This window comes from Bombus affinis, chromosome 15 (genome assembly GCF_024516045.1).
Source record: "Bombus affinis isolate iyBomAffi1 chromosome 15, iyBomAffi1.2, whole genome shotgun sequence".
Lineage (NCBI taxonomy): Eukaryota > Metazoa > Arthropoda > Insecta > Hymenoptera > Apidae > Bombus > Bombus affinis.
In genome coordinates, this window is record NC_066358.1 from 8,739,136 (window position 1) to 8,755,796 (window position 16,661).

At 35.4% G+C, this 16,661-nt stretch overlaps 2 protein-coding genes across 5 annotated transcripts in view; one reads left to right on the top strand and one right to left on the bottom strand.

The window, feature by feature from the left end:
- Positions 1–2,252, bottom strand: LOC126924714 (ubiquitin-conjugating enzyme E2 N). Of its 3 annotated transcripts, none has more exons than XM_050739511.1 (3): positions 1,951–2,252; positions 755–1,029; positions 1–619 (listed from the first exon to the last, which is right to left on the bottom strand). In XM_050739511.1, exons 2-3 carry the CDS (start codon positions 997–999, stop codon positions 409–411), a joined length of 456 nt encoding a protein of 151 aa, XP_050595468.1. In that variant the 5' UTR covers positions 1,000–1,029; positions 1,951–2,252; the 3' UTR covers positions 1–408. The 3 variants fall into 3 exon arrangements, with proteins under 3 accessions (XP_050595468.1, XP_050595466.1, XP_050595469.1); XM_050739509.1 differs by having other exon boundaries at positions 755–1,015; positions 1,951–2,250; XM_050739512.1 differs by lacking the exon at positions 1,951–2,252 and adding an exon at positions 1,601–1,932 and having other exon boundaries at positions 755–1,015.
- Positions 2,253–2,794: 542 nt separating this feature from the next.
- Positions 2,795–16,661, top strand: part of LOC126924661 (S phase cyclin A-associated protein in the endoplasmic reticulum) — a 32,257-nt gene continuing 18,390 nt past the window's right edge. Inside the window, exons 1-11 of one of the 2 annotated variants that reach the window (XM_050739364.1) lie at positions 2,795–3,114; positions 3,664–3,887; positions 4,054–5,426; positions 5,499–6,241; positions 6,307–6,787; positions 6,863–7,045; positions 7,118–7,369; positions 7,457–7,897; positions 7,977–8,086; positions 8,283–8,406; positions 12,919–13,082. In XM_050739364.1, the coding sequence (XP_050595321.1) occupies positions 3,677–3,887; positions 4,054–5,426; positions 5,499–6,241; positions 6,307–6,787; positions 6,863–7,045; positions 7,118–7,369; positions 7,457–7,897; positions 7,977–8,086; positions 8,283–8,406; positions 12,919–13,082 (4,082 nt within the window). In that variant the 5' untranslated portion in view covers positions 2,795–3,114; positions 3,664–3,676. Of the gene's footprint in view, positions 3,115–3,140; positions 3,407–3,663; positions 3,888–4,053; positions 5,427–5,498; positions 6,242–6,306; positions 6,788–6,862; positions 7,046–7,117; positions 7,370–7,456; positions 7,898–7,976; positions 8,087–8,282; positions 8,407–12,918; positions 13,083–16,661 lie in introns of those variants that run through there. The other variant, XM_050739366.1, reaches the window with a different exon arrangement.

A 16,661-nucleotide genomic window follows, 5' to 3' on the forward strand; every position in this document is an offset into this window, starting at 1 on the left:
TTACTGATTGCACAAGCCATTTTGTAATCGTATTTAAAAAAAAATCTTTACGCAACATGCTACATTCACTTATTTTTACTACAAAGGTATATTTTTAAGTAAAAACTAGCAATTCATTAAAATTATACCTTCTTCCTGAAATAGGAACCTTCTTACGATTGACTTTTTCAACGTTAGAAGATTCTTGACAAGTCTGTTCGACAAACCGTTGAAGAAATCTAAACACATTTTTGTATTCCCCGCGATATAGAAAATACAGTTTCATTCTGTTTACTCTTACAAAACTTTTATTATTTTTATAGCAAAATTGTGGACACAGGTGCAGGGTACGCAGCTGGTGCGGGTAAAGTGATCGGTAAACTCGGAAAGATAGGGGTGACATCACTTCGCATCATGGAAAATCTAAGATCAGTTGTCCATAGCATATCTCCGAGTCCATTCTTTGGCATTGCGTATTGCTTCGCTTTCATTTACTTTCCAGAGTTCAGCGACGTCATTTGCCAAAGGATCATCTGGATTTGGTGCACTTAAGAGTGCTTGTATTGATAATAAAACTGTTCTGATTTGAAGAGCAGGACTCCATTTATCTTTAAGAATATCCAAACAAATCCTGCCCAATCTATACAACAAATGTAAATATTTCTTGTACATTGAATTTTATTTTTTCATTACATAAATTAACGCACTTAAAAAAGTTAATATAATTAAACAAAATTGTCATAATAATTGTCAGAAATTACATGTCTATAATTACCTGTCTATATTTGGATGATAAATTTTTGTAATGAATCTAACTTTAGGAGCTGACATTGGATAGTCTTCTGGTAGGAACAACTCAAGTTTAAAAAGTCCACCTTCAAATGGTGAATCTTCAGGTCCAGTTACAATTACATGAAAATACCTAGCATTTGTATCATCTGGTACAGCGCTGATACCAGGAACTGGCTCTTGCATTAGTCTTTGTGTTTCTTTGATAATCCTTCTTGGTAGCGCAGCCATATTTGATGAAACTCCTCTAGAAGAAAATATCTATACATCTTTTAACTTGCTTTCTAAATAATAAATCCAATTCATTACTTAAAATAATTTTGCTATAAACATATACTTAGAAAACAATAAAAGATTAATGCTACACGTTTATTACATACAGATATAAATTATATTACACAGGTGCATTAATGAATGAATAATATAAACTAATAGTACTACCTTTAATATTCTTTACTTAGTAAAATACATACACTATTTCAATACTTTCACACATAATTTACAGAGGCATGAATAGTATGAATAAGATATAACGTGTTACAATAATGACTACAAAGGCTATACAAAATTACATCATAAATATAAAAATATAAAAGAAAATAAATAGGTTAACATTTCTAGTAAAACTTATTGCAAACTGTAACAGATATATCATAAACATACAGGTACATTATAACAGAACTTATAAATGACTAACATAAGAAAATTTAGGTTATCAAAGAATGTTTCCTTTTATTTCTATAAATATAATATACATTACAAATAAAAATTAAATCTTAAACATCCAAATCATAAAAATCTTTCATAATTGTAATAATTAATACGGGTTTACCGCTAATTGACAGCTTCTCACGGTACGTATAATTCTGCCGAAACGAGTAATCCTTAAGCCTTAAACTATCATATACAACTAAACAAACGATGCAATACAAATATTCTTTGTGTGTTATTAACAACGAAATCAAATAAATCGTTCAGAAAATGGACAGTGGTATAACAATTGAATTTTTGCTGAAATATTTCTGCCAACCTCCAAAGCTGTTGCAAGGCTACTGTGTATGCGTAAACAAAGAATTCGTGCACAGAGTCACGTACCATGTACAACTAAACTGCACAGAATGTCTCACATGTGTAAGAATGTCTGAAATATGAATACTCTATGTATAACAGTAAAATACGTACGATTATCTGAAAATATCCCCGCGTCACCCCGCAAAGTGTGGCAGATTGTCCGCCTCTCTGGAAGCCTTTTCTTCTAGAAACCTCGAGATCGATTTTTAATCCTATTTTCGCAGCACTTTCGTATATCGTGATAATCGGCTTCGCAGCCGACTTCAAAAATCTGTCTGGGATCTATGGTGCAACCCCAAAAAGATTCTTCAACAAAGTGTTAATTAAATTTCCACACGTAAATGTATGTTACAGATACAGCCCTCACAACCGCTTCTTGCGATTCATCTTATCACGCGTTGATGGCGCTGCACATCAATTTACTGCGTAAACCAATTTAACAATGACTCCAAATAACACTTCTTCTCGTCATAAGAACAACATTTTAACTTTTAAATTTAATTAATTCATATATGTCTATGAGTAAAAACGTTCTTATGTAAAAGCTCGGTCAATTTTACTCTAGTTTCGCACCTACGTCTTTCAGATAACCAATGAGCTTTCAGAATATTTTGAAAATGAAAGTTATTATTATATATTATAACTTTTGTTATTGTTCATAAAATATCAGTTAATAAATTTTATTCGTTGAATATATCTCAGGTTTTATTATATATATATTCAGTATGTCATTAGTTCATCCAACGAGTAAACACATCTTACTTTTGAAATATCCTAAATAAAATTTGTATGCTTTTCTTAATATGTATATTACATAATAGAAATATATGTAAGACAAATTTGCATATACGTATGCATATATGTGTCGTTAAGAACGTGATCTGAAAATTGTTAAAAGATCAGATTCAGAAACATGAATATATGTAACTTGTACACTTATTGGATTAAGTCATTAAAAAATATAGTTAATAAAGTGTAAAATAATGCAAAATTTATGCAAAATTTATGCAATATTACTATAATATAATATTGTACATAATAAATACAATCAGTGACTATTTTAATTGGTATCTGTACCTATAACCTGGTACCACGGTAGTGCAGTTTTTAATGCAGCAAGATCAGTGCAACCAACAGACTGCCGCGAAACATAGGAGATATTTGTCATGAAATGTCTTATATTACTATTGAAATGTCAGTTCGAAGTTCTCGTTATTTGAAAACAATTTGTAGTCAATCGTTCTTTGATATTTTGTAATTGTAATTACAATAAAAGTAAGTCGTGAATTAAAAACATAAACGTTACTATAATTTGCAATTTATGTTGTGAAACATAAATAGATTGTGTCAACACATAAATACATTTATTAATTATTGTCTTATATATTATTAGTAGTGACGATGTAGCGTTGATATATGATTGTTTACTTGTTTATACAAATAATCGTTGTTTGTTACTTTGTAAGACTTAAGATATGAGTGACAGTAATATAACATAACCTTAAACTTGCAATAAAACATAAAATTGTTAATGTACTACAAAACAGTTAAAATGTCACGATTATATGTATGTAGAATATGTTTTCTTGAAGTTATTATTATTTTAATTACTTGTCTTTTATTTAAAATGAAAGATATATGTTTGTAACATTGCTAATAAAGACAATGAATCATTAGAATTTGATTTTTAGCATTTTTTCAATGTGTTGCTTTTTTATTACTGCTTTTTTATTGTTGCTTCTATCGTTATTTTGATGCTTTGAATTTGGTTTAAATGTATCTCTATAATTTAGTAGATAATATTTGATTATGATTCCTTTATAGAACTTTATTAAAAATGGCTGATGTAAGGTTACTTATACAAGAAGAAGGTCGGGCAGCTAGAAATTTGATAGCTTTTAATGTACCAGTTGGAACAAATAATACCGAAAAGATTACCAAAAAACCACCTAGTGTTCCAAGAGTATCACAGACAAACACTACTAAAAGATCTATGAAACCAACACCTAGAGTGAGATCAGCTTCTACTGGTCGGGATAAAAAATCTGGTGAATTGAAATTTATCTACGTTAAAACTATAAACTTTTTTTCAATATAAAGCAAAGTTTTCATATAAGTTTTACATTTGCATTCATTGTTACAATTATTTTTGAATCTTTTATATTCATAAATTTTGATGTACTAATTTAACATTCTTTTGTTTTGTTATATTAGAATTACAGGCAAGGTATTGGGCATTCTTATTTGGTAATTTGCAAAGAGCAGTAGATGGCATTTATCAAACATGCGAAGAAGATGAAAATATTTCCGAGTGTAAAGAAGTGATATTAGTTTTAGAAAATTATACCAGAGATTTCCATAATTTGATCGAATGGTTTAGGGTTAAATGGGCCTATGAAAATTCGCCACCACCCTTAAGACGTACTCCTTTAGCTTGGGAAGTTAGAAAAACTTCTCCTTGTCGAATATGGAATTCCACAATGATTCCAAAATCCACTAGTCCTTTACAAAGAATGAGTCCCACAGAATCTGTTTGTAGAAGCCCTGTGGATCAAATTATTTCAGAAAATAAATCTATTACTGTAGACAATACAGCAAATTATATAAAAGGAGAATCTGTGCACAAGTTAATAAAGGATAATAAAGGCAATATTCCCAAAAATAATATGACAAACTTAGGTGAAAAACATAAAAATTCAATAGATAAAGGCATAAATCAATCATTGAATAAAGATAAATTAACTACGATAAAAGTAAATAAAAGTTTGGTAAAACATACTGTAGCTACTAAAACTAATAACAGCATTACTACAGACCAAAAAGCAAATGAAAGTTTATCTCGTGAAGTGAAAGGTAAATTAGATACTAAAACTGCATCAAAATCAGTTAAAGCTGGTGTGCATTATACTACCACTAAAATAACAGATTCTAATGTGATAACTGAAAAGAATGAACAAACAGTTTGTAATGATAAAGATGTACAATTAACTTCTACATCGACAGAAAAGGAATTTTCTAAATCTAATAGCATAGATAATAAATTAAATTCTCAAAATAATTTTCAAGTGAAGCCATTGGGTCCTAAAAATGATATAGGGCTAGGAAAAAATGAAATCAATTCTAAAGTAAAAAGACAAGCTACAGAAAAAAATATTAAAAATGTTGGTATAGAAAATGTTGCAACTGAAAATAAAATGACAGAATCCAATAGTGTAACAAAAGAGAATAGTAACGCTATGGTGAATAAAAACATACAGAATATTACAAAGGTTCCAAACAAAATTATCCAAAAATTAAAAAAGCAATCAAGCGTTAATGATAGTGCAAACAACAAAACTCCAACAAAGCTTATATCCGATACATCAACCAGTAATTCAAGTAAGGGATTAGTTAATACAAATAAACCAGCATATTCTACGGTATCGCAAATGAAGGTTATTAAAGCAAAACAACCATGCCTCCTAGAAACTCCAAAGTTTGTTAGAAGCAAAACAACATTAAGCGACAAAAATACATCAATTTCAAATAAAACAAGACCTGGAACATCCGTTATAGTTAGGCAACGATTTCAATCAATCGACAATAAGGTATCATTGTTTCTTTTTATCTAATCGATAATTGTTTGGGATATACATTTATAATCATAAATGTTTCTTTAGATTTCAGAACAAAGTCTATTAAAAAAAGATCAGAATAGAGATATAAATGGTTCTGTAGAGGTATTAACAAAACAGACGCATGTAAAAACAAAAGAAGAAGCTGATGGTTGGCAAACAGTCCGTAGCCGTTATAGAAGAGGCAGTACGCATAACTTAAATATGTCTACAAGATTTCATAAGCCAAGTACTGCAACATCGTTACCAGCGTTATCGATTGAAAGTCCTTCTGAAAAGAATAAAAAGAATTGTTTAACTCCAGATGGAAATGGCAAACAGAAACGGAAATGTATTGTAGAAAAAGAAGGAAAAAATATAAGTAACGAGGTAGAAAAAGTTAAAGGAGAATCAGTCGTAAACCTTACAATTAAAGATAAGGTAGAAGAAGTTTTCAAGAACACTGCTAATTTAAACGAAATAAATTCTACATCAATGATCGCAGCTATTTTCAAAAATGATGCGGAATTACTTGAAAAACGTATACAACAATTTATGGCTGCTCAAGCAGAAAGAGAGAGAATAATTTTAGAGGAGGAAAGGAAGACAGAGGAAGCTGATTCGCAACGATCGCAACAGTTATCAGATGAAGAAGCGTCCTTACATAGACAAATTTTAGAATTAGAATGTGGCGAAACTGATGTTGACACTGAAACTGATGAAACAGATGGTGAAATGGTCCTTGAAATGGAAGATGAGCAAAGAACATCTCCTAATACAATGCCCGATGATGTTAGTTTAGAAGATAGGTATGTACTAATTTTCTTATCTTATCTTTTCTTTAGTATATTAAATTTAAAATCATTCTTTACAGATACGAAAATGTGTTAGAGGGAATGTCTTGGGCAGAGTGTGTAGATACGCTTGCTCAGTTACGTGCATTAGTTGCTCGTCATCCTGGTAGAGCTTTAGAATTACATCAGAAATTATCGTCCCCATCTCGAAAGAGATCGTTGCCTGAGACGTTACGACGGTACCAAGCAAAACAAGCTTGTGCGCAACATAAACGTCAAAAACTTTTAATGGAAAAGTCGCAAAGATTACGAGAATTGTTGAATAAAGTGAAAGATGTCAAAAGTGCAAAGAACCAATTAATAGAAGACAAAAGAATTAGAATGGAAACAAAGTTAAAAAAGGCGGAAGAAAATAGAACGCAACATTTGTTAGAAATAGTAAGAAAAGCTCACGATGAAGATTCTAAGTTGAAAGAAATTGCATTTATTAATGAACTTGAAGCACAAAACAAGAGGCACGATTTTATGGCGCTATGTCAAGAGCAAGAAGAAAGATTGCAAGTACGTTGTGTATATCTATATCTTCAATAAGACAGATTATAAATTCTTGTATTATTTGTAACAATTATTTGTTAGGGAATTCAAGAAGAACGCCAACGCCGGCAGGAAGAAAAAGCTGCTAAGGAGGCTGCGGCCGAAGAACGTAGACGTGCTTTGGAAGCGGAACGGCAGTTGCGTATTCAGAAAATGAAACAAGCTCGTCGTGAACGCGAAGAAAGGGTCGGTAAGATGCAGTTGGAGAGAGAAAAAGAACGTCAGGTAATTATATTTCACGAATAATTATCTAAAATTTAAAAAATAATATCGATATTAAATTAGAAAAATTTTAAGGAACTCGCAAGAGAGAAAGCAAGGGATAGAGAGGAACGCTTATCTGCGCTTCACGCAGCGCAGTTAGCAAATCAAGAAGAACTACAGAAGAAAATAGCTCAAAAACAGCAAGAATCAGCTAGAAGGCACGTTGAAAATATAGAACACATTCGACAAAGAGCAGTTGAATCTTCTATTTTAAGGTCGGAAGAAGTTCCACCTACGTTAAAATCATATCCTGCTCAAAAACAATGTTCTTTATGTGGAACTCTAGTGAGTATCAGTTTGTTAAATTTTATTTATATTTGTTGTTTTAATTATCAACTTATATGATATCTAAATTTATTGTATATTACGTAGATACCCAATGAGGTATACCTGTTGAGCCATTTAAAAGGGAAAACACACGTCGAAGCAGTACGGAACACACACGATGGTCGAGAGCCATCACGAGATGAATTGCAGCGCTTCAATATATCTCAAATTCGCGATGTCCCAATTTCAGTCGCTGATAATAATAGTTCGAACGAGATTAAAGCTGCAAAAGAGAAACAAAAAGCTTTAAAACGACGATGCAGAAAAATGAAACAGCGTATGATTCTGCGAGGTAAAGAATGGGAAGACAATCATAAAATAGATGCGAATCAATCTATCGAGTCGACTAATAAAGCAAAGTTCCGTCGAAATTTGAAAGAATTGGATCGGTTGTACAATAATCATTCAAAGACAGCTTGGTCAAGCGTCGCCATCGCTTCTTTAGAACGTTCACTTGGTGAAATAACAAGAGCTTATTCAAAATTGGTAAGATATATTAATCTAAATAAGATAGTAATAGTAATAAAAAGAATTGCGAATAAACCTTACATTTTAAATATTTTAGTGTTCGTTCGATCAGATTGTATTTCGAGTTTTAAATGGATTCGATATTTTAACTAATCTATTGAATTTGGGACTGCAAACACAAACTGCATCTCATAATTTACCAAACAAGTAAGTGTAAGTTGCTCTTTATGTTATCCGAGACAGATAAAAAATTACGTTTTATACTACACTATCATACTGTGTAATTTAAACGTACAGTTTTGGAAAGATCTTTTCGATCTAAAAACTACCTCTACAATTACTGGATTATATATGGATATGCATACTATTTTATACCTTAAATGCAAATTTTCGTATGTTCTAGAAGCATTCTTTCGGTATGCCGTGTATTTAAATTAAGCGTCAGTGAGAATGACACCAACATCGAAGCGGTTTTGTCAAGTAACAAAATTCTGGTCATCTTGGATCTTCTGCTTCAACATTTAGAGGTACGTCGAGCACTACACGTTTTGTAACTATTGATATTTGTTCAACATTTTTAATATACACGCATTTGTTTATTTTCTTAACGATACTTGTTAAATTTTAATGGGCCGTAACCGCGTATAAGTTCGAAATTTCCAGCTAGTTCATAAGAAAAGTATCTTAAGGTGTGTCGGCATCTTTTCCCGCGTGGTTATAGCTTTCTTATTTTATACCGGCACGTTGAATCATTTTTGTCTCGGTTGTATCATTAGTTATAGGGCACCTTGTAGATTGTAGAATGAATAATGTTGCGTGATCAGCGTGAAATAAATTGCGAGTCCACGCGACAGCGATACGCGAATGAATTTTCTTTCGCTGTGCTTGTTTTTCGGACTCATTTTGAGGTTGGTGGCTTCGAAATAAACGAAGGCAAAGACCATCATGCCTGTCCTGTCCGACTTGTCAAAATAAGGATTAAGAGAGTCTTAGGGTCTGGTTCGGCTTGCGTCCTCCGTTTTGGAGTTCAGAGTATTTAACTCTCTTATTCTGATCGTTTCTGTGTTGAACGCGAGTCGATAAGCTGGATATCAAAATCTACCGAAGAATTTCGGTTGTAAATATCAAAATTTGTGTAGGGAGCAAGAACATTGATACGATACTTAAGAACATTTGCATTTCTATGTCTTACGCCGAGTTTAAAAGTAGATTAACAGAGAGGTAGAAGTAAAGCTAATTAGTCGGTTTTAATCAATTATTAATAATAAAGCTGTTTACTTTTGATTATTAATTGGGCGAGTATAGTTTGTGCGATCGAAGTTCATGATACGATAGTCTGCTTTATTTATCTCAACGTAAGAATCATTACAAGTGTTAGAGTCAAGATTCTAAAACTTTTGATGCTTATCGATTCTTCTAGTCTACAGAGAAAATGCTACAGTGATATAACTCTAATGGATAAGTGAAGCGTAAAAGGGGAGAACGAGGTTGAAGGTAGAGAACCGAGGTTGAAACGTACGTTTCCACCGTACAGGCGTATCGTCGAATCTTACATTTTCATATAATTTTGGTTTCTCAGAAGAGATATCTTGTCAAACGAAAAATATCTCATTCTCCGTTCCATCGATCCCATTCTAAATATTTCGTTCTTTACAAACGTTCATTTCTCTTCAACTCTTTTTCTTCTTTCTTTTTTTTTTTTTTTTCACAAAATGTTTGTTTCTCTCGTCCTAGTTGTCTTATCAATTCTAGTGTCGCTCTTCTCTCTTACCTCCTGAACGAGATCGGTTCCTATCGAATAATTTTGGAGGCAGCTATTGGTAATCGTGCCCAACTAGGTTGCCGATTTGGGAGACCGGTGACTGGCCGTACGTTTGAAGTTAATCGTTTCGCTCAATGATCCGTCGTAATCGGTTCGCGAATTCACCGTCGTGATTTCAGGATCGATTTTTCACGCTTCATAGTACGGCACTGGCGCGGCGCCTTCCTTCTCCTGTTCCTCCCCCGGGAATCCCCCTCCGCAAATGCATTAGCGGTGAGAGAGCTTTTAGTGACGTCACCCACGCACATACATATATACACTCACCCCCTCCCCCTCCCTCGCACATACGTACATGTGCACACGGCTACACACGGACAGACGGGGGAATCAGGTTATACGATGAAAGAAGCGCGTGTTCCATGTAGAATGTGCGTGGGTACTTCTGTTGCCGCTTCCATCAAGCTCCGCTTTCGAGGAGCCGGCCTAATCTTTTGTCTCGTCCTCTATCGGCAGTTTTTCAACGACCTCTTTGCACGTTCCAGAATTCGGCTGTTCCTCATATTTTATCGCCGCGCGAGCTTTTCCCGGTTAGATGGTTTTAGCCTGTCCATGCGAGAACGTTCTTACGACCACGAATTTCACTCACCGCGATATTTTCGAGTTTATGGTTGGAACGTAAGAAAGCGTTCTCATCCGGAGCAACAGGAATTGATATACGTATAGCTGGAATTACCGAAAAATATCGTTGATACTGGAACTGCCAAAGCCGTGGAAACGGCTCTCGAATTGTACGATTTCGTTTAACATTGTTATTATTAACAATGTATCTGTATGAAATTGTTTCTATAAAGAAAAGAAGAAACAAGAAAAAGAAAGGGAAAAAGATAGAAGGAAAGTTACAGAAAAAGCAATATTCTCTAACGTCCTATTCGACTTTACATACGAAAGACAATCGATGCTTAAGTTAAATTAGGATCTTTTTAGGGAAATGATGCCTGTTATATTATTAAAGCCTAGAAAGAATCACAGTTTGGGCCATTACACAAAGAGATCGATTGTTCTCTGGGGTCCGCGAATGCTTTCCAATCTCGTCCATTGGGCAAGCAAATTTACAATTTCCCGTAAGTCGTCCGAAGTTGCTATTCTTCCCTGTCATTTTGTCCCTCTCGTTCAGTCCTTTCTTGCCAGTGCATTCGTTCGCCTCTTCGAAAAGCGTAGAAAGGCTATGGATAAATTCGACGATTCGGAACTGGACCGATTGCTCGTAAAAAAAGAAAAAAAAAAAATGGGGAAATTTCTTCCTCTTAATCTAGTCGACTTAGAGCAGGCAGGATCAAAGTAGAAGAAAAGCGGATTTGGTTATCGTATCAAGTTACTTGGATTTTCGACCTACTTAACGCGAGGAATTTAAAAATTGAATTTTGTTTCTTTTTGGGGAAAAGAAAGGATATTATTATATCGGATACTATTTCTGTTTAATTTGGGAGATTCTTTGTTGACTTTAGGGCGAAGTCACGATTCAGCCGAATTATAAATGAAGCAACGAGGGAAGAAAAAGCGATATATCACGTTTTTTAAACGCCTTCAATCATTTCTATATCAAGAAAAATGTACTTTTATTTGGTTTTGGGATTAAATATATTTTCATCGCCTTTTTGAACACTGTGACAGTATCGATGAACATTAGTTATTGGTTTTATCAGGTTTATTATCTGCTTTTAACAGGTTTATATCTTCGGACTTTGGACTGGGCACGTTATTCCTCTTTAGAACTATATCGTATCAAAGTAACCGTTTTTAGCTAGCTACCGGTTAGCATAAAAATTCGAAATTTAACAAAAGTGGATCTATCGTGTTTTCCCTATAGTCTTCGAACGAAGCGGGCCACAGGTTGCCAAATGTAATTTTTATTTTCAATTTCGTTTCTGACGATTCGAAGGAAACGAAACGGAAAAAGTAAATGTACCGCAGAATTATTAAGATAAAGTGGAAGGACGAATTTTCTTGCAAGTTAACATATGTGTCCCGTTTCCCATCGTACGACTTTTGGTTTCTTCGTTGCGTTATTCCGGTAAAAATGTTCCTCTTATGCGTTTTTGAAACTTTTATTCGGTAATCGGATTTTTCAACGTAACGCCATTTATGTTTCATTTCAATTACGCGGCTGAAAAGCTTTATATGGTAAAATATCCAGGCGAAAGACATTACTTCGTATATTTAAATGGTCTGGTAGAAACTTTTTTCCCGTGAAATTCATCCAAAATCCGCCTTTTTCTACAAAAATGCGAAAGGTTCGCTCTCTTCCGTAATTTTCTCGTCAGAGGATATAACCTGCTCGATTATAGAACTTGAAAGAACTTGACGATTTCTGGTAACGCGTTTCTCGGGATCGAAGTTGATAATTCGTTGGTAAAAGAGGGAAAGAAACGAGGGGAAAAGAGAAAGGAAAGAGAGTGAAAAATCTCGGGTAAAATGGACGTTGCGCGTTAAGTGTTAAATCAAGTTAAACGAGCGAGAGAATAACGCGGAGAGTCAACGGGTCCGTGGCATTGTGCCGCGCGACAATTTTTGTCCCAAAACGTAAACGAATACGGGGAAATGCAAGCCGTTAAGTGTTCCCCGAAGGACTTATCGAATTTGTCGAGACTGAACCGTTTAGGGGCCATATTCTCCAGGATTCTTATCGTTACCTGCTGACTCGTTACCTCTAATTTAGCATTTTAAATGTCGCCTATATGTATGTGTCGTTGATCGGCCAGCCGAGCGGCCCGGTATCAATGACTCAACGTGCCAGGAATTCGCCTTCTCCAGCATCCGACCGATCTTTTGGCTGTTTGGAAACACGCGACCACCCTGCACTGGTAGCTGTTCGTCCCAGTCAGACATTACGATTTCGTCGGAGTCAACTTGCACGATCGCTTGACGAGCCTTTTAGAAAACCGATATCAACCTTTAAAAAGGACAAGTTAGACGAATATTTTCTTCAGGCAGGATGATGTTTGGTCGGTTGGCTCGTGATACATGGAATGATATCTTTCTTAACGTTGGTCGTTATGATATCTTCGGCTTTTATAGGCTGATTTTTCTGCAAGCATTAGTAATCTTTAGCTCGCTTTCGTTTCGTGCTCGAACATGTTGCTCGAACGATTCTGAACTGTGTAAAAGTCGAATGGTATGTCGATGTCTCCACTAGTCTGCGAGAAAATATCGTCTAGAAGACGAACGATATCTTATCGATTATTAATCGAGTTAAACGAATGAATTATTGTGTTGATAGACACTTGCGAAACTTGACGACCATGTGCAAGTACAGGAGGCATCCGGTAACTCGACCGGAAGTGGAATCGTAGCCAGCAGCCTGATGCAATTGCTGTGCAGTTTGGTCCCGGAGGAGCCTTTCGAAAAATCGGCATTGCAAACGCGGGTCCAGGATATTGCCGGGTGAGTAGCTAAAATGTTTTCGTGTTTTCGCGTTACGAGACCTTAAAAATTCGACGTGTACGTTCAGGATCGATCATACTTTATGCATCGATGTCATTTCCATTCTCAGAAAAGCGTGCTATTTAAAGTAGCATCGTGCATTAAGGAACAGCTGTCATAAATGCTTTCCTTGAATTAGAAACGTGAGAAAATAGACGAAGCAAAGGTAACATGGTAGCGTATTTTATTAGGATGCTTTGGCAATTCTGTCCGGCAGGAGAAGTGTGCCACGAATTCGTTTTTCAAAAGTGCTTTTCGAAATGTATCATGCTAGACTGTTTTTTACGAGTAGACATACTACTACTTCCTTTTCCGAGTCTTTTCAATTTACGAACAAGTCATCCACGAATATTTCAACTGCTCCAAATACGTTTGTAAACGTAAAGTGGACGAAACCTTACGAGGAAATTCGTAAAATCTACAAATAACGCGACGAGAATATTCTCTGAATGTCGTTCGTTACTTTGTTCTTTAAAACTATCAGTAGAATGACGCACTTTTGTGATACCGTTATAGTAATTGTCGTTCCAAGAGGAACCTACTTACACCCGGAAGCCTTAATTTTGATAATTGCGTGACACGGGGCCGTGTGAAAGCCTTAGATTTCATATTTTATCGCCTTTCATAAAAACCTACAACTATTTTTTTTCATTATAAATTCAAATAAACTTTTTCTGACTAAAGCGTAACATAAAATACGTCCTGTAATAACAAAGGTCTTCGAGGTGGATATTTTTATAGAGTATTAACGTTTCCACTGAAACGTCTATCTCATTTCCCTTGCATAATAAAATTACTTCTAGCATACCATTAAGTATTCATGCGGCAGAAGTTATGATATTTGAAATCTAATTGCGTGCATTAAACCACGAATATACCCATACTTGATTGAAATACACACGTATCCTAATGAAATGCAAACATTGTTTATTCGAAGGAATATTCTAAGATATTAGAAATATTACGAACGCGTATTATTAATTATCTTTGATAATTAAAATAATTTTCCTCTTACAACCTCGATGGAATAAGATATTAATTATCGTAACGATGGAATAAGATATTAATTATTTATTCGATTTGAGATTAACGTAACAGAAAGGTCAGCGCTCTCGATTTTCGCTGTCCATTTAAATTCCTACAAAATTTCCATCGTTCAACCTCTCTCAGTCCTATGTTGCACAAACATCGCGGTACACGATTTCTTTGAGGCGGACAATGAGAAAAAACTCGAACGCTTTTGACACGCGTGGACCACCCTGTAGAAAAACATGACGGTTCTGTTGCGCGAGCTGAATTTAATACGCGAGTCACGCGGCAAAGTGACAAGGTGCATGCTGTTTTCGTTGCATCCTCTGAGATTCGATCTTCGAGAGGAAGAAACGTTGCACCTGGGTCAACTTCCTTCTTCCAGACCCCCCAATCGGTTGGTTAATCCTTTCCTATTTACACGAAATCGCTTCCTTTCTTCCTGTTTCTATTATTCGAATTTCATTGTGTTTAACGAACACGTATGTAACTGTATCCATGTTATTTAATTAAACGCGTTAAAATTTATTCTCACGCGTTAAATCCCTTTTCGACAAATAGAAATCTCGAATTCCAATTTGCCTGGGAAATTGCATATTTGTGAAATACACGTATGTGAGACACGTAAGTCGCGATTGATCGATGAATTTCGCTTTTGCGAAGGTTAATTCTCTGCCGTATATTTTTCGAACGTTATGGTAATTATTACCGTCGTAGTTTCGTGTACATTTATTTCTAAACATTCGCGTTTCTATCAAACAATTCCGTCTATGAAAAATCAGAAAATCGATCGACTCTGCAAAGATTATTTATCCAAACAAATTATCTTAGCCGGTGAATCTGCAAATTTTGAGTTTACTAACTGTAACGTCCAACGTTTGAATAATGAACGACGAAAGCGCGATCAGAGTGATTGCCGGCCGGTCGTTGCTAGTCGAATTATTATGATTAATTTCCTGCCGATGCGAGAATGGCCTAGTCACGATTTTTACTCACCAGCCAAGATTGCTTTTCGTTCGTACCTTTAAAGTGCGCAGATGTCTAAGCACGATCGATCATTTCGTACCTGGTAATACGTATTTGAGAATCGTTCAGCGTATTCATCGTTGTTCGCAGGTTTGAAAAAATGGCCTCGTGCCTTCCGTTTACATTTTGCGATCTTCTACAATACGATGATTCTCGTCGCTTCGTAAATTTCTGACCTAAACGGTCACGTAACTTTTATCGGACGGAAGTTTGAATTATCGTCGTTGGAAACATCGTTCGACAAATTGATAATCATTTATAGACCAAATATCATCGTAATTGGGTCGTTGTTGAAGTGTTGCCACTCGGAAAACAAGCATCGAATTGGACGAGATAAGCAGATAACACGAAAAAGTCGGTTATCAATTCGTCGAGTTTCGCAATCTGTGATTAAAGAGTCGTATACGCCGGCATCTCTCACGGGAATTATTTCCTTGCTCTCCAACGAATACGAGAAATGGCCCTTTTGTCGTAAATAGGCGCCACAAAGCGAGAGGCTTCGCGTAACGTGTACCATATCGTTTCCCTTTTTCTGTTGTTTCTTTTACTGAAACGCGCGGTCCGCGATGCATTCCGAGCTGCTACGAATTTTAAATGATCCGCTATTACGCAAAGGAGATGTGTTTTCATCCAAAAAGTTCAACCGAAGTGACTTTCCGTATAGCCACGAATGTTAGGGCTTTTATGCTACGTAGAAAGCAGACATTGGCAATGCTGCAGAAATAATTAATCACGTTCACTCGATGTTTTAAGACGTTGAAAGACCTAAAAGGATAACCCTGTGCATTGTGACTTTCTCTGCGCAAATGAATTATACAAAAGTATCCCGAAATATTCTCCTTTTAACGGATGGGTTCGAACTAAACTCGAGATACAAATTCGACGTTTCGTTCGTTTTCAATGTAACCACAGAAACATAGATTGCTCTCTGTCAGGGAATTGATTCAGCTAGACGGGTGAATAAAATCGTAAATAAGATTCGACCGCGTTTCAAAGATTGTTTATCGAGAAGGAAGACGGGCGGAGAAATACGCGGAGGCTTAGTTCACGATCTAATAAAATCGAGAACTCTCGAAAACGATGATAATCGGGGCTCAAGTGGCAATCGGTGAGGTAATTGTTAGAACGGTCCTAGAAAAATCAGTCGGTAAACACTCTTATTATTAATCCCGATGAGTTGATCGAACGAACGTCTATCGAGCTCATTCCCTTTCGCCTTCTGAGATGTTGATACAGCTTTAATCGAAGTAGGATCAACCGAGCAATTGGTAATTTACTTATGAGACGCGTGCGACCGTTTCGTGACCATCTCCCCGCCCGATTCGCTCCCGTTTTTCAAATTAATAAGATACTCGATGTACTAAGAAATGTAAACGTTGTACCGAATCTCGTTATTTACGAAGCAACATCTCTTGTCGATGGTTTCTTCTCTTTGCACAAGCATCGAAAATACGAAAGCGGGCGTATACGTTGTGTTTCTAAACA